Source organism: Vombatus ursinus, unplaced genomic scaffold (assembly GCF_900497805.2).
Source record: "Vombatus ursinus unplaced genomic scaffold, bare-nosed wombat genome assembly UNPS02001287.1, whole genome shotgun sequence".
NCBI lineage: Eukaryota > Metazoa > Chordata > Mammalia > Diprotodontia > Vombatidae > Vombatus > Vombatus ursinus.
In genome coordinates, this window is record NW_020941065.1 from 1,319,760 (window position 1) to 1,345,900 (window position 26,141).

At 53.8% G+C, this 26,141-nt stretch overlaps 1 protein-coding gene across 3 annotated transcripts in view; it reads left to right on the top strand.

The window, feature by feature from the left end:
- The window catches only part of TPCN1 (two pore segment channel 1), a 53,356-nt gene extending 27,458 nt beyond the window's left edge, over positions 1–25,898 (top strand). For 2 of the 3 annotated variants that reach the window (XM_027862626.1, XM_027862636.1), the window contains 25 exons: positions 981–1,157; positions 2,285–2,398; positions 3,737–3,867; positions 4,876–4,964; positions 5,559–5,593; positions 6,234–6,292; positions 7,104–7,203; positions 9,222–9,338; positions 9,848–9,972; positions 11,179–11,227; positions 11,864–11,927; positions 13,758–13,802; positions 14,318–14,374; positions 14,456–14,509; positions 15,125–15,197; positions 16,075–16,182; positions 17,816–17,887; positions 18,361–18,450; positions 19,698–19,813; positions 20,696–20,742; positions 21,181–21,249; positions 21,406–21,490; positions 21,683–21,822; positions 22,084–22,164; positions 22,688–25,898. In XM_027862626.1, coding sequence (XP_027718427.1) covers positions 981–1,157; positions 2,285–2,398; positions 3,737–3,867; positions 4,876–4,964; positions 5,559–5,593; positions 6,234–6,292; positions 7,104–7,203; positions 9,222–9,338; positions 9,848–9,972; positions 11,179–11,227; positions 11,864–11,927; positions 13,758–13,802; positions 14,318–14,374; positions 14,456–14,509; positions 15,125–15,197; positions 16,075–16,182; positions 17,816–17,887; positions 18,361–18,450; positions 19,698–19,813; positions 20,696–20,742; positions 21,181–21,249; positions 21,406–21,490; positions 21,683–21,822; positions 22,084–22,164; positions 22,688–22,810 — 2,220 coding nt within the window. In that variant the 3' untranslated portion in view covers positions 22,811–25,898. The remainder of the gene's footprint in view (positions 1–980; positions 1,158–2,284; positions 2,399–3,736; positions 3,868–4,875; positions 4,965–5,558; positions 5,594–6,233; positions 6,293–7,103; positions 7,204–9,221; positions 9,339–9,847; positions 9,973–11,178; positions 11,228–11,863; positions 11,928–13,757; positions 13,803–14,317; positions 14,375–14,455; positions 14,510–15,124; positions 15,198–16,074; positions 16,183–17,815; positions 17,888–18,360; positions 18,451–19,697; positions 19,814–20,695; positions 20,743–21,180; positions 21,250–21,405; positions 21,491–21,682; positions 21,823–22,083; positions 22,165–22,687) is intronic. The other variant, XM_027862628.1, reaches the window with a different exon arrangement.
- The last annotated feature ends 243 nt before the right edge of the window (positions 25,899–26,141 follow it).

The window sequence follows — 26,141 nt, forward strand, 5'->3', positions numbered from 1 at the left end:
GAGACTGCATATAAGTGATTGTGTACACACAAGATGCAAATAGTGTAGGTGGGAGGTCATCTCAGAGGAGATGCTGGGATGGGGTGTTGGGTCAGGGTGGGGAGGGCATGAAACGATTCTTATAGAAGAGGAAATTTAAGCTTAAGACTGGCCTCAGGCACTTGCTAGCTGTGTGACCCTGGGCAAGTCACTTCACCCTGTTTGCCTCGTTTCCTCATCTGGCAAATGAGCTGGAGAAGGAAATGGCAAAGTATTCCAGTATCTCTGCCAAGAAACCCCCGAGGAGTTGTACTTGACTGAAACAACTGAACCACAACAGCAGATTCTAGGCACGGGAGGTAGCCAGGAAATGGAAGGGCCCGGGCCCCTGGATCACAGAGTGTGCAGAGGGCAGTAAAGCATAGGAGGGAGAAGGTAGGCTGCAGAGGGTTTTGAATGCCGGGCAGAGGATTTTCCAGTTGATCCTGGCAGTGATGAGTCCTAGGGACCCGCACTTTGGGGAGATGACACCGGCAGCTTGTGGAGGCTGCATGGGAGCCGGAGACAGTAGGGGCAGGAGGGAGGGAAGGAGGGCCTGCGCCAGTGGAGAGAGGGGGGCCTGCCTGGAGAGTGTGCGTGGAGCGTAGAGGTGCACACATCCTCTTCCTGTCGTGTGGCAAGCCTGGGGGACAGGCAGGTGGAGGGGCTTCCACAGGAATAGAGGAGGGAGCTCAGGGGGCAAAGGGAGACCTGAGAAAAAGCGGCTGTTGGCTTCAGAAGAGTGACCGGGCTTTCCTCGCTCTCTATCACTCTCCCATGAGCTTGGGTTCTGCAGCTGTGTCTTAACGGTGCTCTCTGTGAGGGTCATCTCGAGGGGCCGCACGCAGAGGCAGGTCTTGGGAAGGTGCGGTCGCCCCTTTGCCCTTGAGCCAAATCTCCTCTTGTCCCACTCCTGTACCCCTGGTGCTAGAGCTCTTTCCCCTCTGCTCTGGGTGTTTCAGGAAGGCGAGAATAATGACAAATTCTTCACTCACCCCAAGAACGCCCAGGGCCTGGCTGCCTACCTCTTTGTCCACAACCACGTGTTCTACCTGATGGAGCTGACCACAGCTTTGCTCCTACTGCTGCTCTCCCTGTGCGAGGCTCCCGCCGTCCCCGCTCTTCGGCTTGGCATTTACGTGAGTGCCCTAGGTCGTTCTGGGAGAGACCCTAGAACTGGGCCCCACCAGGGGTGGGGAAAGGATTTCTTTCACCTTCCAGAGTACAGAAAGGTATGAAAAGAACAAGAGAATGAATGGCCAATGAGAGGAAGCTTATTCTAAATTCTCCGAACCCCATGCCTACCTCACGCATGGGGAATGATACCCATCACCCCTTTTGGGTAGATGTCCAGAGGGTTTATTGCTAAGGAGAGGCCACAGCTTAAGGGGGATCAGGACTGGTGCCCAGCCATTGCTCCATCAGCCCCGTGTGTCCCTGTTCATACCTGATGCCAGCCTGGACCTTGTCTAGTTGGAAAGCCCTTCTGACTTAGGGCTCAGAACTAGCTCCCTATCCTGCCCAAGTGAGGGAAACGAAAGGGGTGACCGAATGCCTACAATAACACGGTCGTCCAGCTGTTGTATCATTTCCCGAGGGACGAATGGGAACGTTAGGGAGATACTGCATTTGCTTTCAGAATAATAAGGTTACCCCAGGGACTCTCCCTGTTACCCTGCCCCGTGGTGTCCCGTAGATGCAGGTATGAAATCTCTTGGGATCTCAAACACCCGTGGGCAGTGTACCAGTGTTCTTTCAGGTTGTTAGGCAATTCTTATTTTCCCCAATCCATTCTTACTCCCTTTTGAAGAAAAGTTGTTTAACCAATGCATCCTTAGCTTAGTCATAGTATCATGGAGCCCAGTGTCTTTCCCAGAAATAGTGAGTTTGTGTTTAGCTGGGATGAGAAGACCCCCATCACCTAGACCATCCCTGGGGGAACCTGAAGCCGGGTTTCCGAATCAGAGGACTTGGAGCTGGAGGAAAAAGACCAGGGATTGTCTAATCAACCCCCCTCAATTTAAAAATCAAGAGGCTGAGGCCCAGAAAAGTGAGAATCATTGCCGAATTGCACACAAGTAGGATAACAGAGGCAAGATTTGAACTGGTCCTCCTAACTCCAATACCATAGTTCCCTCCACACACTGGCCCCCAGCCTGGGGTTGCTATGACTCCAGGCACTTGGCCACTTCTGCCCAGATCCTCGGCTTGGGTGCGAGAGGGAGGTTGATGGAGCCCCTCGTCATACCCTTTGGGGGTATTACAGGTGCATGCGACCCTGGAGCTGTTTGCCCTGATGGTGGTGGTCTTTGAGCTGTGCATGAAGATGCGATGGCTGGGCTTCCACACCTTCATCCGGCATAAACGCACCATGGTCAAGGTAATGCTTCTGGCAAGCACCCCCTCCCCAATTTTATGGTTGAGTAAATGGAGGCCCTCTGAGGGCAAGTGACTTGCCCAAGGTGACCCAGCAATAAGGGGCAGAGCTGGGACTGAAGTCTAGGCTCCCAGGTCCAAATCCAGGCCTTTTCTACAAGGCCACATACAGAATGCGCACTGGAGCAGGTAGAGGTGGAGGCTGGGGGGAAAGGTCAGAAGACTCTTTCAGTAGCTTAGGTGAGAGATGGGGAGGGCCTGATCTCAGGTGGCAGTAATGGGAGTAGAAAGGAAGAGAGAAAGATTGTAAAGGGAAAGATCGATAGCCTGAGAGGGTGATGGGAAGTCTGATGACTCTGGGATTTTGAGCCTGGGTGACTTGGAAAATGGGTATGCTTTTATTTATTTACTTTGTGGGGAGGGCAGTCGGGGTGAAGTGACCTGCCCAGGATCACACAGCTAGAAAGTGTTTGAGGCCAGATTTGAACTCAGGTCCTCCTGATTCCAGGCTGGTACCCTATATATCCATTGCTCCACCTCTCTGCCCCATGGGCATGCTCTTAGCAGAAACAGTGAAGGAAAGGGCTTTGGCAGAACGTGATGAGGTTCTGGAGACAGTGCCCACATGCTCTTCTCCATGCCCTCTCTAGGCCTATGATAGCCTGAGCTGAAAGGAAATCAGGGTTGCTTCCCAGGTTTTGAGATATTTGCAGTCTAGTTGGGGTGATATAAGTCATGTGAGATAGTACATGAGACCATACCAGAATGAGTGGTAAAGACCAGCAATGTTGGAGGAATTCAGAGATGGGCAGTGAGTGGGCCAGGGAAAGAACACCGGATTTGGTCGTAAGATCTAGGCTTAAAGCCCAGACATGTCCCTTTGTGCTGTGTGACCTTGGGTAAGATGTTCAGCCTTTCTGGGCCTTATTTGTAACATGTCAGCCTTAAAGCCCCGGAAGAGCAGGTGTGCCTTCATCCCTTTGGGCAGGGGCAGTCAGGGAGGGCTTCGTGAAGGAAGGCTGGATGAGCAGGCCTCCAAGGATGTCTCGGATTTGGACAGCCCTCCCAGAGTCCCATTTCAAGAGCCCCCCACAACTCCTGTCCATGCCCTTGGCTGTTCAAGTGATGAGGCTTGGCACGGGGAGATAAGATTTTCCCTGTACTGCCCCCACCCCTACCTGCCTCCTTGTTCCCTTGTTCTTCGGGCAGCTCTGGGTCTCTGGCTTTGGAGCAGCTGTGCCGGGGAAAGGGCCCATGAGTCAGCAGGGTTTGTTAAGAAGGCCTTGGGCCTCCCATAACATGGTTAGATGGACCAGCTTCCCTGGGCCTCCCTCCCCTGCAGACGGTGGTGCTCGTGGTCCAGTTTGTCGAAGCCATCGTGGTGCTGGTTCGTCAGACGTCACACGTGCGGGTGACCCGGGCCCTGCGCTGCATCTTCTTGGTGGACTGTCGATACTGCGGTGCTGTCCGTCGGTGAGGAGGAGGCAAAGCGGGTGGGGGGGGGGGGCTGTGGTGTCAGGCATGCTTCAGTTAGACCCCGGGCTCCTGGGCCTTTGAAGCGGGACCCTCTGTGCAGTGAGCAGGGATGTTTGCCTTTCATGGAGTTGTCCCAGGCTGCCACCTTCCCTGAAAGGAATCAGCTGCCAAAGCACATCACGGTGTCCTTGGCCAGGAACCCCCAGAGCATCTGTGTAATGGGATTCAGGCGGGCTGGCAAGGTCACCAAGACTCAGATTAATGTGTGCAATGTTTGGCATTTTTGCCTCCATGTTGCTGATGTCAGAGGGTCATCGATTTAGCCTTGGGAGTGGTCCAGACCCTCTCTGTTCTCTTGGCTACATAGATCTTCTTTGGATACGGGTCATATTGGGAACAGTAGAAATAGGGGCAGGGGACTAACTAGCAGCAGGGGACCTAGTAAAATCTGCTTTGTGCCCTTCTCTGCGAGCCGAGAAGTAAAGGTTCTAAAAGCAGACGGGCCATGCGATCTCTCCCGCTCCCGTCATCTCCCACCAGGGATAGCCGAGGCCGGCGCTCCGTGGCTCGCTTCTCAGTCTGCCTTCCCTTGGCCCTTATCCCCCAGTGATCCGCCATGCGACGAGTCCTCTGGCCATTACGGCAAAGAGATGTGACCTCGGGGGTGGGGCGGTCAGTTACTCTGCGCTCTTCTCCAAGACTTCAGCCGCTCCTCCCCGAGCCAGGTCCAGAGGGTCTCATGGGGGAAATAGAATAAATACACACACCCTGGGGTGGTTCATGGTTTACAGAACATTTACTTGCATTCTCTTATTTGACCTCCGAGTTTGGCCGTAGAGCTTTTAAGATGCCCATTTTAAAGATGTGGAAAACAGGCTAAGTGGTTGGTGATCTAGGATTGGAGTTCAGGACTTCCGAAGCCAAAGCCACCCCTCTCTCGGGTGCGCCCAGCTCCCACCTCAGGTCCTAGCGTGTGACCCAGCCCCATTGTTTCTTTCCTGCCAGCAACCTGCGGCAGATCTTCCAGTCTCTGCCTCCCTTCATCGACATCCTCCTGCTCCTGCTCTTCTTCATGGCGATCTTTGCCGTCCTGGGTGAGTTCCCTCTGTCTCCTGGTCACCTCTGAAGGCCCGTGGTTCTGCCTTCATGCTAAGTCGTGGTCCTGATTCAGGGTTTGTCTTGCACCTGCTTCACCTGCTGAGGGTGCCCCTCTGGACTCAGGCTTAGCATAGGATAGTGCTCATGTTAGACACCGGGTAGAACAGAGGGGCCCGGGAGGGTGGACGTGACCAGTAATGGGGCTGGGAATAAGCCCTGAGGGCCTTGGCTCCTGGGCCTGGCCTTGGTTCCCCCACGCTGGTTGCCTGGCTTCTCTCTCCCGGGTATGGAAAGCTCCTGGTCCATCCTCTTGTCCACTCGCCTTCCCTCTATACGATTATTGAACTTGGCTCAGGCTTCCTCAAGAAAAAATACTGAGGGGCCGAGAGAGCTGGCCCTTTCCCATCCCATCGCTGTCCGAGCCGGGCCTTCTGGATCATGGGGAGTAGGAAGGAGAGGATCAGAGAGGTGCAAATGCCCGGGAGGGGCTGCGGGCCAGCCCTCGGCTCCCCGAGCGGGCTCCTTTGGGCTCCTCACTGGCTGCCAGACCAGCTAAGCCCTCTTTGTGTGTTGTTTCTTCCATCTCCTAGGATTTTATCTGTTCTCCCCAAATCCCTCGGACCCGGTAAGTAATCAACAGATTTGAATCTGTTCTTCTCAGAATCTCTGCCCTCAGCAACGGCAGCCGGGTGGTCATGGTCACTTGTTAGCTTGTGTCCGAGGAGCCAGAGTGTCGCTGGCGCTTAATCGCTCAGTCCACAAGCATTTATTCAGTCTAAACTGTGTGCCAGGCACTGTGCAGGGCATGTAAGGATACATGGCCTGCCCTCCAGGAACTTAGACTTTAGTAGAAACAAGTACATATGTAAGTATGTGCAGAGTGAATACAAAGAGCATATATAAAAGTAGTTAAGTTAGGCTTTTTTTTTTTTGTAGTTCCAGGCCCAGAGAGGTACCCTTTCTTACTTGGAGATCCAGAGTGTAGAGTAGGGTAGAGAGCCGTGGAGAGTTTCCCAGCCTCTGACCGAGGAGAGTCTGCCCCGGGGATGCCAGTAGCCTCAGCATGGCCAGGAGGGCTAGGAGTAAATGCCCGCCTGGCCCAGAAGCCTGGGTTCCCACTTCAGCCCCCCTGGGGTGGGGGTGTGAGGGACAAGGCAGGTGTGAGCGTGCAGGCAGCGAGAGGAGGGGGCTCCCAGCCCCTTGATCTTTGGTCACATTGTCCTGGCTCACGGGCCTCCCCCTTAGTCCTCTTCCCTCCTTCGCAGTACTTCAGCACCTTGGAGAACAGCATCGTTAGCCTCTTCGTCCTGCTCACCACCGCTAAGTAAGCAGTTTGGGCTGGGTGGGCCCCCAGACAGCCAACCAAACTCACGTAGGGAGCATCTCCGTGTTTGGCGCTCAGCTTCCTTCCCCGAAAACCTCCTGGGTTACTCAGTCCGAGCTCCTCGCTTCCTTTCCTGAGAAATGGAGGGGCTTAGCGACAGTTCTCGCAGTCTTTTGGCGCTGTGGGTGCAGACTTCCTGCCTATGCAGCGTCCTCACAGTGGCAAGTGGAGGGTGGCCCGGGTATGGAATAAGTCAAGATTTTACCGATGCCCTTGCTGGGGAGGCAGTGCAGGACCCTGGCGTTCATTAGGAAGGTGCCCCCACTGTATGGGAGTGCCGGAGAGTCTGTTGGGTGTCGGCACCCTAAGAATTAGAGGGTGATGTTCCTGGGACCCCTCTCTGAAGGTGTCCAGGCTCTAACTCGGCCTGACACACCCACCCCAGAAGTGAGGGTGGCAGGCGTTTCCCCTGCGAGGAGTAGCCAGGATTCTGAGAAGCAGAGCCGTGAAGCCCTGGGAGTTTCTGGCTCCCTGTGTCCCTGCCGCAGCTGGAATCTGGCAGAGGGCCCCGTCAGCCATCGCTCTGCTCCTTTGGGCAAAACTTCATCTGCTCCCAGGGAGGGGGAGGGAGAGTAGCGAGAAGCAGACGGGACTGGAGGAGCTGTCCTTGGGGGAAGGGCAACAGGCCCCGCCGCCCCTACTGCCCACGTTCTCCTAAAGGGAGGCCCGGCCCAGCCAGACTCGAGGCCGGGTTGCTTAGGACAGAGCCCCAGAGGGATGGGCTGACACACTCTGCCTCTGTTGGGTACAGCTTCCCAGATGTCATGATGCCCTCGTACTCCCGGAACCCCTGGTCCTGCATCTTCTTCATTGTGTACCTCTCCATTGAGCTCTACTTCATCATGAACTTGGTGAGTGGGCTGCGAGGCATCCCCAACCATCCCTTCACCAGCCTTGTACTAGGCCAGAGGCTCAGGGTCAGGGAGGCAGGTGAGAGGGGGTGAGGGTTACAAAAGTGTCAGGTGTGGACCCCCGCTTCCACACTCAGCGGGATCTGAAAGACCAACTAGTCCCACCTCTCAGAGTACAGAGGAGGAAACCGAGGCACAGAACAGGGCAGGGACTTGCTCATGGCTACAGTGGTAACAGAGTGAGGATCTGAGGATCGGACCCTGGTTCAGTTTGGTGCCCTGCCCTCTGTAGCTGATTTATGTGCAGTGTGGCTGGCAGTACAAGGCCATTTAGAATTAAGTATGAAGTTGTGTGGGGTGGAAAAGTTAGCCATGGTGGGCTTGCCTATGACAGGAATGTTACCAATTCCATTCAGCAAACACTGATTACAAATCTATGTGGAAAATCCTGAGAAAGGAATGTAAAAGTGTAGTAGCTTCCGCCCTCAAGGATCTTGCACCCCTACACATATGTATGCACACATACACAGACGTGTGCATGTACACATACACAGACATGTGCATATACACATACACAGACGTGTACATGTACACATACACAGTAAACCCAAGATAATTTGAGGAAGGAGGGAACACCAAGTTGGCACCATCAGTTACTTTTCCATGGAAGTTGGGCCTGACTTGGCCACCATACCTTGAAGACAGGGATGGTTTCTGGGAGGCAGAAGTGTGGAGGGAGTCCAGGCAGGTGCAGTGGCTGGATGGTCTTGGTGCCTGCACTGAGGCTGGAGAAGGAAAACTGTTCTGGAGCAGGGCTGGAGGTCAGTGTGGTGGCTGGAGAAGCATGAGATGAAGCTTTGGGACTCAAGCTCTCCGGGTGGGTGGAGCAAGATTGTGAAGGATCTGAACTGTCAAACAGAACTTAAGAGTCTGTGTCTGATACTGGAGACAGTGGGGAGCCCCTGAAAGCTTTGGAGCAGGGGAGGACCCAGTCAGGGGTGGGGTTTGGTTTTTTTTTGTTTTTGTTTTTGGGTTTTTTTTGTTTTTGTTTTTGGTTTTTTTTTTTTTTTTGTGGCAACTCTGGTTGCTGGATGGTTGGGGACCAAGCCTGACAGGAGGGAACAAGAATCGACTGAGAGGACTTTCATGTGTGCAGGGGAGAGGTGATGAGGTCTTGGACTAGAGTAGGTGTGGTGTGAGGGGAGAGAGGGGCTGGAATAGATGAGACGAGGAAACTGGCCGCATGTAGTGAGAGAGAGGACTCAAGAGACTGGGTCTGTGGTGGGGACAGTTACAAAGTAGTAGTACTACTGCTTTATATAGCTAATAATGATATAGCAGTCAGTCCCATGCTTTAGAACAACAAAGCCAATGTAGAGAAAATATAGGCAGTGTGTCCTTAAGGAGATGGATAAGCAAATGTGGGAACTGTCAAGTCTCCCAAAGCTGAAGCAGGGAAGATGAGGTGAGACCTTGGAAAGGACTTCCCATTGGCAAGACCAGGAGACCGTGGAGCAGGGAACCCAGAGAGCCTGGGAGAGCTCCTGACTGTGGAGACAGTTGAGCCCAGCATCAGCGGGTACCTCAAGGGTGATTCGTGAGGAGTCTGTAGAAGGATGGGTAAGGTGTCCCTCCCCCAGCTTAGGGCTCCAGGCTTTGAGGCCTTGTTTGTTTGTTTGTTTTTCTTTTTTCTTTCTCTTTTTTTTTGTGAGGGAGTTGGGGTTAAGTGACTTGCCCAGGGTCATACAGCTAGTAAATGTCAAGTGTCTATTCTGAGACCAGATTTGAACTCAGGTCCTCCTGACTCCAGGGCTGGTACGCTATCCACTGTGCCACCTAGCTGCCCCTATGTTTGTTTGTTTTTCGAGAAGTGGCAAGACTCTTACTTAGCTGGAGTGCCTCAGTTTCCTTATTTGTAAAAAAGGGATATTAATATTTGCATTACCTGCTTCACCACAGGAGAAACCTGTTTGTAAAGTTGAAAATGCCCATGTCTGTGCATTGTTGTTCCCTCGCAGCTCCTGGCTGTCGTGTTCGACACGTTCAACGACATTGAGAAGCGCAAATTCAAGTCATTATTGCTTCACAAGCGTACAGCCATCCAGCACGCCTACGGCCTGCTCGTCAGTCAGCGGGTACGGGAGAGCAAGGAAGCCATCTCACACACGGACACATGCACGCGCAGACATGTGGCCACCCACACGGACATAAACACACACAAATACAGACACAGACACATAGACACATGGGTACACACAAACACAGACACGTGACACAGACATATGAACCCACACAAACAAGTCCAGTGGTTGAGCTCAGAGGAATGAGAGAGTGGGTGCTGTGTGTCCCCAGGCAGTATTTACCATACACGGTTCCTGCCTCCCTACAGGGAAGGACATTACAGGGTCAGGTTATGAAAGAAACCACAGGAAAGGACCTAGAACCATCTCTCTCACCCTCATTTTAGAGAGGATAGTCGGAAGGACTGACTTGCCTGTCCTCACAGTCTCGACATAGAGACCTACACATGCATACAGACCTAGTCACTGGCAAACCCAGGTTTCTTGCCTGAGCAGCCCTGGAGAGAGGGGGTTTCTGTGTCCACACATGCATCCCTTGTCCTCCTTCTCTCTGCCCTCTCCAGAGGCCCTCAGGGATCTCCTTCCGGCAGTTTGAAGGCCTGATGCGGTTTTACAAGCCCCGGATGGGGGCTCGGGAGCGCTATCTCACCTTCAAAGCCCTGAATCAAAGCAATACACCTCTACTCAGGTAGGACTTTACCTATTGGAGCCTTGGGTGGAAGAAATGAAAGGGGTAGTAGATGGGAGGACGCATGGGGGCGATAAAGAGACAGTGTGGTTCAATGGGAAGAGGCCTGGTGGCCTGGGCCTACACCCTGGCTTGGCCGCTTCATAGCTGACCGTGTCCAACCTGGGTGTCCTTCGGCAAGTCACTTAGCCTGTCTGTACCTGTTTCTCTATTTGTAAAATGAAAAGGTTGCACTATGCGGTCTTTAAGGTCCCCCTAGCTCTAGAGCCCTGAGTGAATGACCAAGAAGAGTCTGGTGGGAGGCGTCCCTTCCCAGAGAAGCTTTCTGATTGCTTTTCAGTGTAGCCTCCGAAACGTGCCCCTCAGGACTTGAATTAACAGGAGGCTCCTGTAGACCCAACTAAAAGCCTGAAAAGGCCCATGGCCCAGGAGAGGAGGCTGCGGGCCACACTGGGCATTCCTGGGGCTGGGGGCTGTCAGTGTCCTGCTTCTGTCCCTACTGTTTAGGTGGTCCCAGGGGGTTGTTTACATTGTCCCTAAAGAACAGAATGACTAAGGAGCCTCTGACCTGGCCAAGACCTGCCTCTGTACGTTATCCCTCGAGGATGAGGATACAGGCCCCACTGGGTCGAGTAAAGAGTTGCTTTGAGATCCAGACCCATTCCCTGGCCCTAGGACGCAAGTCATCCATTGGCGCTGCTGCAGGGGCGTCAGAGCTTGGGGTCATGGCTCCGCTGTCTCAAGGAATGACCCTTAGGGGCGAATGAGCAGAGCCAAAGGCCTAGGGCTTGGGAGCCTTCCGCTTTCTCAAGGATGCTGAGGAGGAGGCAGCCTAACGGAATAGAGCATTGAGTTTGGAGCTGGCAGACCTGGGTTCGAATCCCAGTCCTGCCCCAGAGTTACCCGTGTGGCCTTGGCCAAGGTACCTTCTCTTCCTTTGGCCTCAGTCTTTGCCACTATCAGATGAAGGGACTACACCTGGATGACCTCAGAGGTCCCTTCCAGCTCCTAATCAGGGATCTCGTCATGTGTCCCTGCCCCGCATTTTGAGGGAGCCTCCATTGTCCTCGCCCAGGCTTGCTTGGGCCTCTCCCATGTAGCTCTGAAGCTTTTCCTCCAGAGGTGGGAAAAGTGGACGGGCTGGGAGCTGGGAAGTCCGTGGAGCTTGGGGTGACTTGCCTCCTCTCCCCACTTTTCCCCTGACAGCCTGAAGGATTTTTACGGTATCTATGAAGTTGTTGCCTTGAAGTGGAAGGTGAGTGTCCTTGGGAGAAGGCTGTGCGGGGGAGCAGGGGGCTGGAGCAGGTGGGGGAGACTCAGGAGCTGTAGGACTTTACCCACGAGAGCTGGCTTTGGCTCATGGGCCCTCACTGCAGCAGGCAGGCACCACTGCCTTTTGTGGCCCCACACAAGGGGACTTATTGAAGCCAGATGCCCAAGGGTCAGTCACTCAGCAAGTTAAATGGGGAGAGGGAGGTGGGAGGAAGGAAGGGAGGGAGTGAGGAAGGGAGGAAGAGGTAGGAAAGAAGGGAGAGGGAGGAAGGAGAAGGGAGGAAGGAAGGGGAGGGAGGGAGGACAAGAGGAAGAGGAAGGAAGAAAGGAAGGAAGAGAGGGAGGGAGGGAGGAAGAGGAAGGAAGAAAGGAAGGAAGAGAGGGAGGGAGGACAGGAGGAAGAGGAAGGAAGAAAGGGGAGGGAGGAAGAGGAAGGAAGAGAGGGAGGGAGGGAGGAAGGAAGAAAGGAAGAAAGAGAGGGAGGGGGAAAGAAGGGGGAAGGAGAGAAGGAGGAAGGGAAGAAAGGAAGGAAAAAAGCAGAGTGACTTTGCAGGAGCTTTGCAGGGTAGTGCAAGTTGTGGGCTCCAGCCTCCTTTCTTCTGTCTCTTTTCTGGAACAGGCGAAACGCAATAAAGAGCACTGGTTTGATGAGCTCCCCCGCACAGCCTTCGTCATTTTCAAAGGTAAATTCCTCCATGTACACAATACTCCTAACCGTGTAAACAGAAGGGAAAAAACCTAACCAAAGTGAATGCTGTGTCATTCTGACGGCCTTCTCTGTGAGATGTTGTGTGTCATAGGTGCTTGACAGGTTCGTTGGTTTGAATGAACTGCTTTTTGCTCTCTTAAAATCTTTGTACAAAGGATGACTCTTGGTTAGGGGAATGCTTGGAAATGGGGATGATTTGAAAATAGATCAATAGAAAGGGGGATTTGGGTTTTTGTTTTGTTTTTTAAAAAGGTAAATGTCTATTATGGAGTCAGTGGAGGCTCTTGGCTGGCCATTATCTGAGAAGCAGAGTGGAGGCTGCTGGGCCTGACCTCCAGGGGCAGGGGCCCCTGCATTTGTTGGGCCTTCTTGGCCTGTGTGTTACTATTTGTGTATGACAAAGGGAAGACCAGAAGACAATGAATTGGTGGATCTTTAATGGAGACAGCACACATTCTCCCCTCTGTTCTACCCTTGAATTGGCCTAGAAGGAAACATTGATTTACTAAGTACCTACTGTGAACTCTGTGGCAGGTTCTGTGTCTGGCCAAGAACCATTCATTCATTCATTCATTTATGTTTACATTTAATTTTTATTTTTTTCTCAATTACACATAAACAAAAAATTTTAATATTTATTTTTTAAAATTTTGAGTTCCAAATTCTCTCCCTTCTTCCCTCCTTGAGAAGGCAAGCAATTTGATACAGATTATACATCTGCAGTCATGCAAAACATTTCCATATTAGCCAGCAACATTTATTAAGTATCTACTGTGTACTTCCTGGCCAATCTGTGCGAGGCTAGGATCCAACAATGGGCGGGCCTTCAAGGAACTGACATTCTATGCACGTAATAGTTTTGCTTTTCAAGATATGGGTGGTCAGCTTGTGGGTGTGGTGAGCACAGAAGGGATTTCTCTGTAAAAAGTAATGTTCTGGCCCTGACATGTAAGGCTGACCCAGGCTTAGAGCTGACAAGAGCACAAGAAATTCTGTAGTCCAGAGCTAGTCAAAAGAGGCCCTGCCTCAAGGAGCTTACAGTCTATTAGGGAACAAAATGTATACCTACCCAAGTATATGCAGGGAGTTGGGGAAGGGGAGAACAGGAAAGGCTTAACAAACCAGAGGTGGGGGCAGAGGAAGGCATTCTGTGGAGTGAGCCACGGCCTAAGAAATCTTTGATGGATTATGATGATGAATGAGGCATGTGGCCCTTCTCTGGTGTCTCAAGTGGTCAGGGCTCTGGTGTGAGTGAGTGGTCTACTGCCCTTGGGGGTGGGGAATGGAGAACTCCTTGGGTATACTGTATGCTAGTGAGGTCGTGCAGACAGTCCATGGGCATTCTAGTGCTGACTTCTGCCTGTTCTACTGGGGCTCTGAGCAATGACCCAGGCCTTCCTCCAGGGGACTTTTGGCAGGGTGGTTCTTGTCATGTGGTCAGAGCAGGAACTTGGGCCAGTGATGGTATGTGAAGCCAGCTGGGAACTCGGTGCCTGGGGAAGTGCCGTGGTGTTTGGGGCCACTTTTTTTGTCTCTGGATGATGATGATCAAGTCTGTAAGCCACTAAGAGTGGGGGAAATAGGGAAGATTCATGGAGGTGATGGTCAAGACCCTCTGGGCCCCAACACCAATTATAAAGCTCCAGACAGCACCTCCAGAGTAAGCCCTTTCCATCTCCGCCTCCGGTCTTACTATTTCCCTGTAGGAGGATGGCTACCTAAGGAAGGACAGACCTAGGGGAAGAGTGGACACTGTATTTTAATAGGAAACCGCTTTGACTTAATAGTTCTCCTTTTCCATTAGGCATTAATATCCTAGTGAAGTCCAAAGGCTTCCAGTATTTCATGTGTAAGTATCGACTGGACACGCAGCAGGATTTCCTGCTGAATTACTTTCCTCTCCAAGGGGGTCGCAGGGGAACGGCAGCACACGGGCCTGCTTGTGGTTCGTGGTCCGATGGTTATTGATGCACTGGACCTCCTGGACCAAAGTCACTAATGTTTTGCCCGTGATTTGTGCCCCTTCTATGAGATCTGCCCTTTCCATCGACCTGGAGATGCTCCAGAACCTTAAGCCAGGTTGAGAGCCGAATGTCCTTCCTACACACAGGACATTTCAGAAGGGAGCAGCAGGCTACAGATGAACACCTCCGTGGTGAACTGAGCTGACATATTAGAAACAGTGCCTGGGAAATGATAGTACAGCGGTGGGTGGGTGGGTATGTGGGTATGACAGTGTGGCTGTTGGCATTCCCTGGGACTGCTCCGCTGAGTCTCAAGGGAATGCACCAGGGCGCTTCATCTGGGACCTGAAGTAGAGCAAATAAATTTGTGCCCCCACTATGGGCCTGCCTTTGTTTCCAGACGTGGTGGTGGCTGTCAATGGGATATGGATCCTCGTGGAAACTTTCATGCTGAAAGGTCAGTACCAGCTGGGTGATTGGCCAAGGCCCAACCAGGGTCTGGCCTGATCCCTGAGGGCATCCCGTCTCTGCTTTGCAGGTGGAAACTTCTTCTCCAAAAACGTGCCCTGGAGTTACATCGTGTTCCTCACTAGTGAGTTGTCAGGGCCATGCGAAGCCAGGAAGGGCTTCCTGATGGTGGGGAGGGCTTTGGCTGCAATTAGAAGCCCATTCATCCTTCCCTAAGAGCAATGTTACCTCCTGGAAAAAGGAGGAAAAAGTCAGCTCCCTTCTGGGGTCTCGAGATAGCGGATGCTCCAAAAGGGGATGAGAGTCAAGCACATGAGCTCTGGTCCCCAATTTGCTCCTACCTAGCTGTGTGACCTTAGGCCATTCATTGCTGTTCTCTGGGCCTCGGTTTCCACTTTAAAAGGAAAGGGTTGGAATAGCTGGGTTTCAGAGTGCTTACATGCTATGATTCTGGGTGTCCGGGGAGCATCTGATTTTGCATTTTGCTCCTCTAGAAGGAGAGGTCTTGGTTCTCCCTGCGCTGAGAGGGGGGATAATACAGTGTGGAAGAGTACCAAAGCAACAGTGTAGTTTTAAAGAGTTTGGCCAGAGGTGGAGCCCTTTGTGACATGAAACATCAGAGAAAAAGCAAAGTCAGATTAGGATATTGGAGGGGAGAAGTGGGATACGCTGAAGAAAGATTCTCTCATCAGTGACAGATTCATCTAGGTCCCTTCCAACGCTGTAATTCTCTCTACAGTCTATGCAGTGGAACTGCTCCTGAAGACCACTGGCTTGGGGCCTGTGGAATATCTCACCTCTGGATGGAACCTGTAAGTGGGAGAGGAGGAGGGAAGGAGGTGGGGAAAAGGGGCTGGTGGAGGACAGCAACTCAGAGAGGCCCTTGCCTAGCCCTGCTGCTGCTGACTTTGCATGTGGCTCAGAACCTAGTACTGGCCGTCTTTCATAGGGTAGGATCCCAGAGTCCTTCATCTGACTAGGGGAGGTCTGGTAGCGTGGCTTCCCCAAGTCCCTGAGAGGACCCTCTACAGTCTCCCTTGGGGAGAAACTCCAAGCCAGGAGGATAGGGGAGACCTGGATCCTTCTCCCAGCATCACCTTCAGGTGCTCTAGGACCCAGAGCACGGCACTTCCCCGCTTGGCGCACCGCCTCTTTCACGGCATGCTTGAGAGCCGAGAGGAATGGTTGGGGGAGGAAGAAACCACTTCTGCTGTTTTTGAGGCCCAGAGAGCCCCAGTGTCCTAGGGTTTCTGGTCCTAATGGAAGCTTCCCAAGGGCCTCTTTTCACACCCCCATGGTTTCCAGCTTGGGGCCACTTACCAGCTGTGCTGTTACAGAAGCTGGCTGGCATGGGGTCAGTCTTCTCGGGGATCAGATGGGGTGCGAGGCGTCTAACCTTACCCGCGGCCAAGAAGGTTCCTTAGAACTTCCTCCCTCACAATCAGAGTGCCCTGCTTTTGCACAAACCAGATTTCACCTTCAGGATGTGCATGCCCTAAGTCCATGCTGTGACCAAATCAATTGTAGAAGCCACGAGGGCAGAGAATTTGGTGGGTGTCACCTCAGTGTCAGATACCCACCCTTGGGGCCGTCTGTGGTTGTTTGTGTGTGTGGCTGTTGTCCGGGGAGGCTCAGTCTGGGGTCCAGGAGTGGGGTGCAGGGGCCATTGCGTCTTCCCACCTCTTCTAGGTTCGACTTCTCTGTAACGGCGTTCGCCTTCCTGGGACTCCTGGCCTTGGCGTTCAACATGGAGCCATTCTATTTCATCGTGGTCCTACGCCCGCTCCAGCTCCTGAGGTGAAGGGGGACACTTTAGCCTGAGCTCCGGGAGGGGGGAGTGATACTTCCTGTCCCGAGGGATTCTTTTCCTGGAACGAGTGGCCCAGCGAAGAAGGCCTTGTGGTCACCCATTTCATGGAGTGACACGAGGAGATTGTCCTGGCCTCCATCATTCCCTTCTCTTGCCTTTCCTGCTGAGGCTTGGAGGCCAAGGCCAGAGTCCTCCTGTCCAGTCCCTGGTGTCACTTCTAGCACAGGAAAGCACTCTCAGCTCGGCTGACCTTGGAGATGGTGTCAGCTGCCATGAAAAAGACTCCCGGGCCTTCCTGCCACATGGCAGCTTTAAAACGAAGCAGAACTTTGGCCCGTTCTCAGAGACCTTCATGGGCCTCGAATCCTTTGGGTGTCAGGAAGCCCATGTTTTCCTCTGAATGATCACCCCTGAGACCCCAGTACTATCATCCTCCTTGCCTTCTGTCTTCCCCTACCCTGGGGGGCTGGTGCAGAGTTGTGGGACCCATATGTACATCCCTGTCCTCGTGCCTTAGTGTTTGGAGAAGAGGCTAGCCGTGAAGGAGAAACTAGCCCTCCATTCCATTTGGCAAATGCACCCTGATGCTCGCCAGCTGCCCGGCCCTGCCCTCACTGATGGAGGAGCCTTTCCAGATGGCAGATGTCCTAGTCCAGGGGTAGGGGACCTGCAGCCTCGAGGCCACCTATGGCCTTCCAGGTCCTCAGGTGTGGCCTTTGACTGAGTCTAAGTTTTACAGAACAAATCCTTTTATGAAGGGGCTTTGTTCTGTGAAGTTTGGATTCCGTCAGAGGGTCGCAGGTCCCCCACCCCTGTCCTAGTGGAGCTTGCAGGCAATAGACTAAGAAATGAGCCCCGGGGGAACATGCGGAGAGAGCTTCCACCTTGTTTTCATGACCCTTAACCCCTCTGCAGGCTTGGCTGCAGTTGAGAGCTCCCAGCACATGTTTGCAAGGAAGCCTCTTCTGCCACCTCTGTGTGGTCACGGGCATCCGCTTGCTTCTGCCTCCTGGGCCCACAAGGGTACTGTGAAGAAGAAGGAAGTTAAAGTCAGCACACATAGGGTTCTCCCTCTGTTTGAGGCGCTGTGCCTGTCCTAGGGTGACACACGGGTGAAAAGGAGCCCGGCCCTCGCCTCAAGATGTCTGCATCTGGTAGAGGTGTGAGATTGGGCTTCTCGTGGGCTCTGAGCCTCACTGATGGAGGCCTGCCTCCAGCCAACCTGGCCTGTTGCTGCTGTCATCCCTCTGTTACAGGGGTCATGGATAAAATACATGCATAGACGCTTAAAAGGAGTCAATTAGATTGAAATGCAGTTATCAAAATCTTAAAAGTTCCATGTTCATGCACCCACCCCCCCGAACAACCTCTGAACTATCCCCTTTGCCCTGGGAATTTCATGTGGTCAGGGCCTTGTGTGGCTGTCCTTTGAGTCTCCCAACAAGCCCAGCCTTTGAAGCAGGTAAGTTGTACTGAAGATGTGCTGTCCTCATCCCCTTCCTTACACAGATGAGGAAATGAGGGAGGTGGGTTAAACCGTAGTGACCTTTGGGAGAAAGAGGGCCCAGGCCATGTCCCTGTGGACTTGGAAAGGATTCATTCATGCTCTGCATCTCTTAGGTTGTTCAAACTGAAGAAGAGGTACCGGAATGTGCTGGATACCATGTTTGAGCTGCTCCCCCGCATGGCCAGGTACTGCCCCTCCCCTCTGTGCTCAGACCAAGGAGACAGGAGGAGAAGCGGGGGCAGGGGTGAGGGGGCCGGGCACCAACACCTATGAAGGCCTCAGGGTTTCTGGCTCTCAGTGAGCGGTGTCGTTGATCTCTCCATGTTCTCCCAGAAGGGGAAGGGGGCAGGAGGTGGGCTCCCTCTTGTCCATCACCAGTGAATCTCCATTCACAGGTGAGGGGATGTAATACAGCAAAGAGGCCACTGCTGTGGCATGCCTAATCTTAAAGTTATCTCTCACCCAGCACCTGGGTAACAGGCCCTCCCCCTGTCTTGGCCCCCCTGTAGCAGGATGTAGCAGGATGGGTCAGCAGCAGTCCAAGGTTGGTTCTTTCCAGTTCAGTGAGTAGGGAGCATGTGAAGGGTTCAACAAAGCTGGCCTTCCCTGCGTCTTCTCCAAATCACCCTGTGGCCTGTGTCCTTTCTCTCTCCCTTAGCCTGGGCCTCACCCTGCTCATTTTTTACTACTCCTTTGCCATTGTGGGCATGGAGTTCTTCTGTGGGATCCTGTACCCCAACTGCTGCAAGTGAGTATGTGGGGTTGCCCTGGCCATGGCAGAGGCTGTCACCCCATGGGCCCCAGGGGAAGTCCCCCTCCCTTGGAGGAAGCAAGCCTGAGCTGAAACTTGGGCTTGGAGCCTGTTTTCCATCAGTGCATCTTGGCCTCGAGGTCCCCCAGGACCTTAGCAGGCTCCTGTCAGAAGGGCCTGGGCCTGTGGGCCCCCCCCCCCCCCCACACAGCTGACACTTGCATGTCTGGGGATAGCCCAGGGTAGTTGGCTGGGTGATAGCAGGGAGCTGGAGCCAGGCCGGCGTCTCTCCTCGGCCCTCCTCGGTCTCCAGGCAGTTTCTTGGAGACCATTTCTGGGATTTCTCTGCCCGTTGCCCCTGCAGGCCACAGTGTTGGAGGTAGACTGGGCCCAGGGTTCTCCAGCCCCTGGGGCCTGAATGTTGCATGCCCTGGTGCCAGCCTGGCTTGGTACGGGTAATTGGCAGTCATAGGTCCTGGGGCCGAATGTTCTAGGACTCAGAACTGCAGGAAAGGGTTCAGGCCTCCTGAGAGATGCCATCTCTCTTGATCCTACCCCTCCTTTTCTTTCTCCTGTTGTAAAACCCATTGAATTTGCTCTTAGTGCTGTCAAAATGTTCTCTTCTGGGTTTGGAGTCTGTAACCTCGGCTTCTGCCGAAAGCGGCACAGCGATCCCTGAGAGGATCCAGCAGCCCTCCTGTAAAGGGTCTGATCCAGAGATAGCCGTGAGGGAGCAGGCAGGAGGGTGAGGCGAGTTCTTAGAGGCAGGCACAGAGCGGCAGAGATATCCATGGAGGGGATCTCCGCGTCACGGAGCTGTCCGCATCCCACGTGAGGAGGCGTGTTTGCCCTACAGGGAGCAGAGCTAAGAGCCCCCTTAGAGCAGGGAGCCGGAGAGGAGACGCCTCTTTCTCTTCTCCCCTTGTCAATTCCTTCTTCTGGTAGCTGAGAGAGGGACTGGGAAGGCGGAGTCATGGGAGCAGCTGAGACAGACTTTCGGGCTTGTTCATGACTCTGGAGGCTGCCCTTGGCGTCCGAGGCAGGTAGGTGAGAGCAGCCAGGGGTCCTCCTTGACACCGGGTGCAGGGATAAGAGGGAAAGGGCCCAGCAGCGAGAAGCGCTGAGCGACCGAGGACGTGGCTCGGCTGGCCGGCTTCAGGCTTTGCTCGAGAGAGCCAGCTCCAAGGTGGACCATGCTGGGGCCCCTTCCCCACCGGGCCCGCTGTTCTTGCTTCCCCATCCAGCACGAGCACAGTGGCTGACTCCTATCGGCAGATCAACCGCACGGTGGGCAATAAGACCAGCGTGGATGAGGGCTATTATTATCTCAACAACTTCGACAACATCCTGAACAGTTTTGGTGAGCTCAGAAATGACAGATGTGTGCCAGCCATGAGCCACACAGGCGGCTGCTGTGGGACCTGCCCCGGGTTCTCTCCTGGGTAGGCAGGGTCCATGTGCTAGGGCCAGGGGCTTCTCTTGGAAGAATAGGTAGAAGAGAGGCCCAGGAAGGCCTTGATGTGATGAGGATGGCGGGAGAATGAGGGCTGGAACACAGGGCTTGAGGACACTCGCAGGCCCTTGTCAGCCCTTGGCACCTTTCCTGTAGGAAGCCAGTCCTTATGGAAGAAAAGCACCCTTGGGCATTGGGAGAGCTCCCCCAGGGCCATCCCCGTGGCTCCGAATCCTGTCTCCGATTTCCTTCCTGGCCCTCCTGTGTTAAACTAGGCTTGTGCCCAGCCTGACTCTGCTCTGGGCTGGTGTGAGGAAGGCCCTGTGCTGTGGTAGGAACAGGAAAAACACCCCCTGAAACTGGAGCCAGTTTTTATTTTTGATGGAGGGGGCACAGTGATTTCACTTATGTGAGGGACTCCCCCCCCCCCCACCACCAGTGCAAACTGCTGTCAAGCCTCAGCAGGCTTCCTGGGGCACTTAGACATGGACTGATTGTCCAGTGTGTGTCCGAGGCTGGCTCTGTCCATGGAGCCGCCCCGCCTCAAGCCAAATGAGGCTTCCACATGAGTGCTCACATGCATGTTCTGTAGCGTGGAGCCCTAAGGCTGCCATCAAACTAGAGAGCCAAGGTGGGTAAGGTGGGGGGCTCACTCTGCCCGCTCTGCTATGTTGGTAGAGAAAGGCCTGAAAGGAAACAGGGACAGGAGGTGGCAAGAGGGGAGAGAGCTGAACTTGTAAAGGTGTGGGTCGACCCAGGATCTTTCCTTTTGTTCCCCATCCATGGCAGTGACCTTGTTCGAGCTTACGGTGGTCAACAACTGGTACATCATCATGGTGAGTGTTGCTCGCGCCGCGTGGGGCCCTTCTATGATCACCCTCTCCTCTTCTACGTCCAGTAAGCACTGGCCCAAGACTCTGGCTGCAGGGTCAGCCAAAGATGGCTCTACTCTGGGCCGGTCAGACAGGAGCTCGCTGTGCCAAGGGCCATGGTGTCTGCTAGCCTCCGCTGATGAGACCTTTCCAGAGGCTCCAGGGTGGACGCTGGAGGCTTTTCCCCAAATGTCCAGAAGTGAATTCCAAGCGGAGATCTCGTCACCGCCCTCACTCGTGCCGATCCTTCCTCTGGCTGGCTGCCCAGCGCCATGGTCCGGGCCACAGAGCCATCCTGGGGTGCTCACTGTGCACGGGCCTGGGCCGGGGGCTCCGAGGAATGCAGGCATCACAGGCCCTTCCTAAAGGACCTCACGGTCTGCTTCTCCCCTTGGTCTTCAGGAAGGTGTCACCTCCCAGACTTCCCACTGGAGTCGCCTCTACTTCATGACGTTCTACATCGTGACCATGGTAGGTTCCTGCCCTGGAGAGGGCATCTCTCTCCCCCTGCCCACCTCTCCTTCCTTCATGGTGCCACGCCAGGAGGCTGGAGGTGGGATGGCTGAAGCATCTGGCGCTGCCCAGCTTGCAGAGGCCTCCCTGACCCTCTCTGCGTCCCCTGGCCAGGTGGTGATGACCATTATCGTAGCCTTCATCCTTGAGGCCTTCGTTTTCCGCATGAACTATAGCCGGAAAAACCAGGACTCTGAAGGTCAGTGCCAGGCCTCTGAGGCCCTGGGGTCTGCCAGCTGCCTTTTACGCCCAAAATCCAAAACCCCCAAAAAAGTAGGGCCGAGGAAAGAGCCCAGAAACCCCAGGAAGGACAATCCCTTGCCCTTTGGCCCTGAGCTGGGAGCGGAGCCGGCCCCTGCTTGAAGCTCCTGGTGTTTCTCTCCTTTGGCAGTAGACGGCGGCATCATCCTGGAGAGGGACGTTTCCAGGGAGGAGCTGATTGCGGTCCTGGAGCTCTATAGGCAGACCCAGGGTTCTGGGTCTGATGTCTCTCAGCTGCTGAAAACCCGCTTGCAGATGGACAAGTATGGGGTGAGTGACCGCGTCAGCCGAATACACCTGTGCTGTCTGGCCCGATCCCTTGGGCCTGCAGGGTGGGGCGGGGCCGGTGACATCTTCCTTAGCTAATAGCCGAAACATCTGGCCTGTGAGCCTTAGAGAGTTTAATTTGCCGAAGATGGGACAGAAAGCCCTAGTGACTAACAGCGTGGGGCCTGAGGGGCCTCAGAGATTTCCTCCCACCACCCCCATAGCACAGGCCCTTTATAATGTTCGGCCTTTTCTTCCTTCAAGCAAAACTCGGTGGTGTTTCTGGGAAGAAGGTCAAAGACCAAAAGTGACCTGAGCCTGAAGATGTACCAAGAAGAGATAAAGGTAGGAACAAGCATGCTGCCCACCCAGCCCACAGGCCTGCCTCTGCCTGTGCACATGGACGGCTGGTGCAGAGGGAAGGACAGAGAGTGTTGGGCTGGGGGTCAGGAAGACCTGAATTCAAATCCTGCCTCAGGCATTTACTAGCTGGGTGACCCTGGGTAGTCCTTTAGCCTAAGCCTCAGCTTTCTCATCTGTAAAATGGGGATAATAGCACCTGCCAGACGGGATTATTGTGAGGACCTGCTGAGATAATAAATGTAAAGTGCTTTGTCAGTCTGGAAGCACGGGTGGGAATGCCAGGGTCATTACATGGCACTGCCACAGAGAAGGAGCCCAGCCCTGAGCTGAACAAATGACCGTTCTTGCCCCCGGTCAGACGTAGCAAGGCTGACACCTGCTTACGCTCGGTTCTGTCCTTTCAGGGGTGGAGCCCGGGCAGGGAGTTGGGCCGGGGCAGCTCTTGGCTCCCTGCTGGGCTCCCACCACGTACGACCTTCAGCCCCCTCCTCTCCCTCCATGGCAGGAATGGTACGAGGAGCATGCCCGGGAACAGGAGCTGTGGAGCAGGCAGGAGGGTCCCGGCACCGTCCTCCCCCCGTCCCAGCAGTGCCCAGGAGGCCGGCCTCGCTCCCAGACCATCATCTAGCCAGCCCAGCTAACAGAAGCCATTTCTTCTATGCAATAACAGAGTAGTATTATTTTACAATAATCTATTGAACTATGTATGTGTGGGTAAAGTGGGGTTAGGTTTTTAACCCCCTTGTGCTCACTCTCCCCGTTTGTCCTAACTCCAAAAGTCAGTAACTTTGGAAGACCAACCCAGCATGGGCCCCCCTCCACTGAGGTGACCCTAAGCTGCAGAATAACCCTTTTTTTTTTTTTTTAAAAAAAAGGACCCACTCGTTTTGAAAATGGGCTCCCACCCCCTTGAGTGGGCTGTGCCCATCACCCCCTTTTCTGGACAGATGGCCCCAATGCACACAGACTCAGGGGCTGATCTGACACCCCCCCATCCTCCCATATACCTACCTGTGTTTCTCTGTCTCAATTTAGGGACAAAACCACTGAAAAAAAAGAGACAGAGCCCGGGGAGGAGAGGGGTCGGGTTTTCTATATTGTCGATGACAGCGTCCTGCTTGTTGAACAGCGGGGTGCCTGGGCATTGTGTGAAGGGAAGGCAGGGAGTGGATTCACCAAGTGCCCAGGGAAAGGCCAGGGAAATCGAGGCTCTTCCCCAAAAGATTCCATTTCAGTCGTGTTGTTCGCTCAGCAAACATTTACTCCAAAAGACAACAACGAAACAGCCCACAGAGGCAGGAGCCCCCTGTTCCACCCACGCCATGCTGCCACTGCGGGTTTCCCACCTGCGCGTGGGGAGGCTTCCTTGCCTGGCTAGTGACGGACTAGAGCCCACTTCTTGGGGGCCAGGCCCGTTGAGGGGGAATGCCATGGGAAATGGGGCCAAGCATAGTGAATGGGCCCTGGAACATCTCTCAGGAGTCATTTTTTCTATGTATTCCCCAAGTTCAAGCCTGTTGCCTTGTAACTGGACTGTGGCCCATCAAAGTAGAGAATGGAAAAGGATCCTACTTCCTTATGATTTTTGCTTCATTGCAGTCTGGCTAACTGAAGTCTGACTGTGTTTCCATTAATGTTTGCATAGAATTATATTCATGTGTGTATATATCTATACATATGTATCATATTCTCCTTGGAGAAGAAAGGGGATAGTCAGAAAATTAGCCTCACATTGGCAACTGAATTACAAGTTAGCACCGACTGTCCCGAGGATGCCCTGTGTGGGGATGCTCTCACCCCAGGCTCCCCGGTCTTCTCTCTCCCGCTCTGGAGGGTGACTGACCAAGAGCTGAGCCTTCGACTGTCTTTCAGCATGTATGCCCTAGCAGCAGAGTGGACCTCGGAAGGGTTCTCTTAAACTCTTCATTCATTTCCCGGGCATCACCTTGGTTCCCTGGCATTGGGGTTGGAGGCAGCTTGACTGTGTAATTCCTTCTCGAGCTTTGAGCCGGGGAGAATCGTGGGATCACAGATGACAAGGTGGGAGGGACCTTCCTCAGTTCACCTGGTCCGGCTGATGCTTGGGTCCAAAGCAGCCCATGATCCCTGGGTGCCTAGGCTGTCCCAGAGCCCTTCCCAGATGGCCATACCAGGATGCTCCCCGAGTAAGGTCACCCAGCCTGGGGCAGTCTGCAGCAGTGGTGGCACTTAGGCTGTTTGGAAGCTGCCTCTGATCTCCTGCTTGTCCTCTTGGGCCTGGGAGCAAGGGTAGAGGGGTACTTCCTGGCAGAGGAAGAAGGAAAAGCAAAATCCTCCAAAAATCTGTGTAGGAAGCAGCAGCTGGTCTGGGGGTTTCAAGCCCCCAGCTTCTTCCTGCCACTGCTGCCTAATTGGACGTGAAGAGGGTAAGCACGTTTCTTCCTCTGTGTAGTCATCTCATCAATGGGGAGTGAGTGGGCAGCTTGTGGGGCAGTGTGGTCTTTCTCCCCAGAAGGGACAGCTGCTGGCAGCAGCCAGGCCTTTCCCATCCCACCATCCTCTCACATCATCTCAAGTGACAGGGGGCCGGGCCACTGGGTTTCTATCCTGGAAACCAAACTTGCCTTTCACATGGAAAGGAATTCTGGGTTGATTAACAAAGTTCCCTCCCTTGAGTCTGGGAATGGGAAAGGCTATTGAGTCCTGCAGAAAAGAGCCAGGATTGGGGACCCAGAAGATCAGAGGGGCCTGGTTCTTCCCTGGCTGTCTGCTTTGGTGCTCTCAGGCCCTTCCTAGCAAGTCTAGAGGGACTGATGAAACAACCCCACCCCTAGGCCCTCCCAAAAGGAAAAAATACAAAGCTAATCAAATGTTTGTACCGTGGGTAGCTGGGGCATTTTGTGGAATGCGTAGCCAACCCTCTGGGCTTCCGGGATATACTGGCTTCTGGAGATGAATAGAATCAAGAAAGCTTAGAGCAAAGCTGGAGACCACTGGTGGGTCTTTGCAGTGAGAATCTGCACCTCCCTCAGCTCTGTAGGTATCAGTGGTGTCCCTGCCCCCCCCCCCCCAAGCACAAAGCTAGAGCTTAGAGCCCGTGACATGCCTGGATGTGTGATTCTTTAGTGATGTTGAAACTTTGGTGCAGCTAGTCTGCAGATGGCAGGGCCAGTCCAGAAGACACTGAGCAGTGTGGGCCCAGGAGGACTTTAGAAATGGCCTGAGCCAAACCGGGACTGGGCAAAGGTAACAGTGGTTGTGCTGTGGTGTCTGCTGACCACGCAGGGAGGGGGTAGAGCTGCCTCGATTTACCACTGCAGAGCCTTTGGCACAATCTGCTTGGATGCCCTGAGTTTCCAGGTGTCCCAAGTCGAACTGAAGTCAGTTTAGTTTCAGAGCCAGAGGGGACCAATCCCCTCCTTAGCTGTGGACATGGGTAACTTGCCCAAGGACACACGGCACGTCTGTGGCAGAGCCGAGACTTTTGTCCCTGGCCTGCTTTGCACAAATTTGGAGAGAATACCTTGGGGGTAAAGGTATCTGCTCCTGTCCCTCCTTGATCCCTCCTCCCCTTTTCCCTCAGCCTTACTCAGAACCACTGAGACAATCATTTTGTATGGACAAGAGAAGCGTCGTGAGGTTTTGTACATTGGAAATTTGTTACCTAAATAACCCATCAGTATGAGGGTCTCTAGAACTTAGGCACATTAATAAAAGGATACTCTCTGCTTTGTAAAGATGGCTCTGGTCTTGATTTTGGGGATGGGGGGGTGTTGGTGGGAGGGGGGTCGGCCTTTACCACTACTGCTGGAGGACGTGGAACAATGGACACTTCTTCCCTGCCCTACCCTTCCCCTTGCATGTTTAGCACCTCCTTCCTGGTGGCAGTTGGGGCTTCTGGTCCTGAGAATTACTCTTGGAAATAGGTGACACAGTGGATAGAGCATCCGGCCTAGTGTCTAGAAGACCTGAGTTCAATC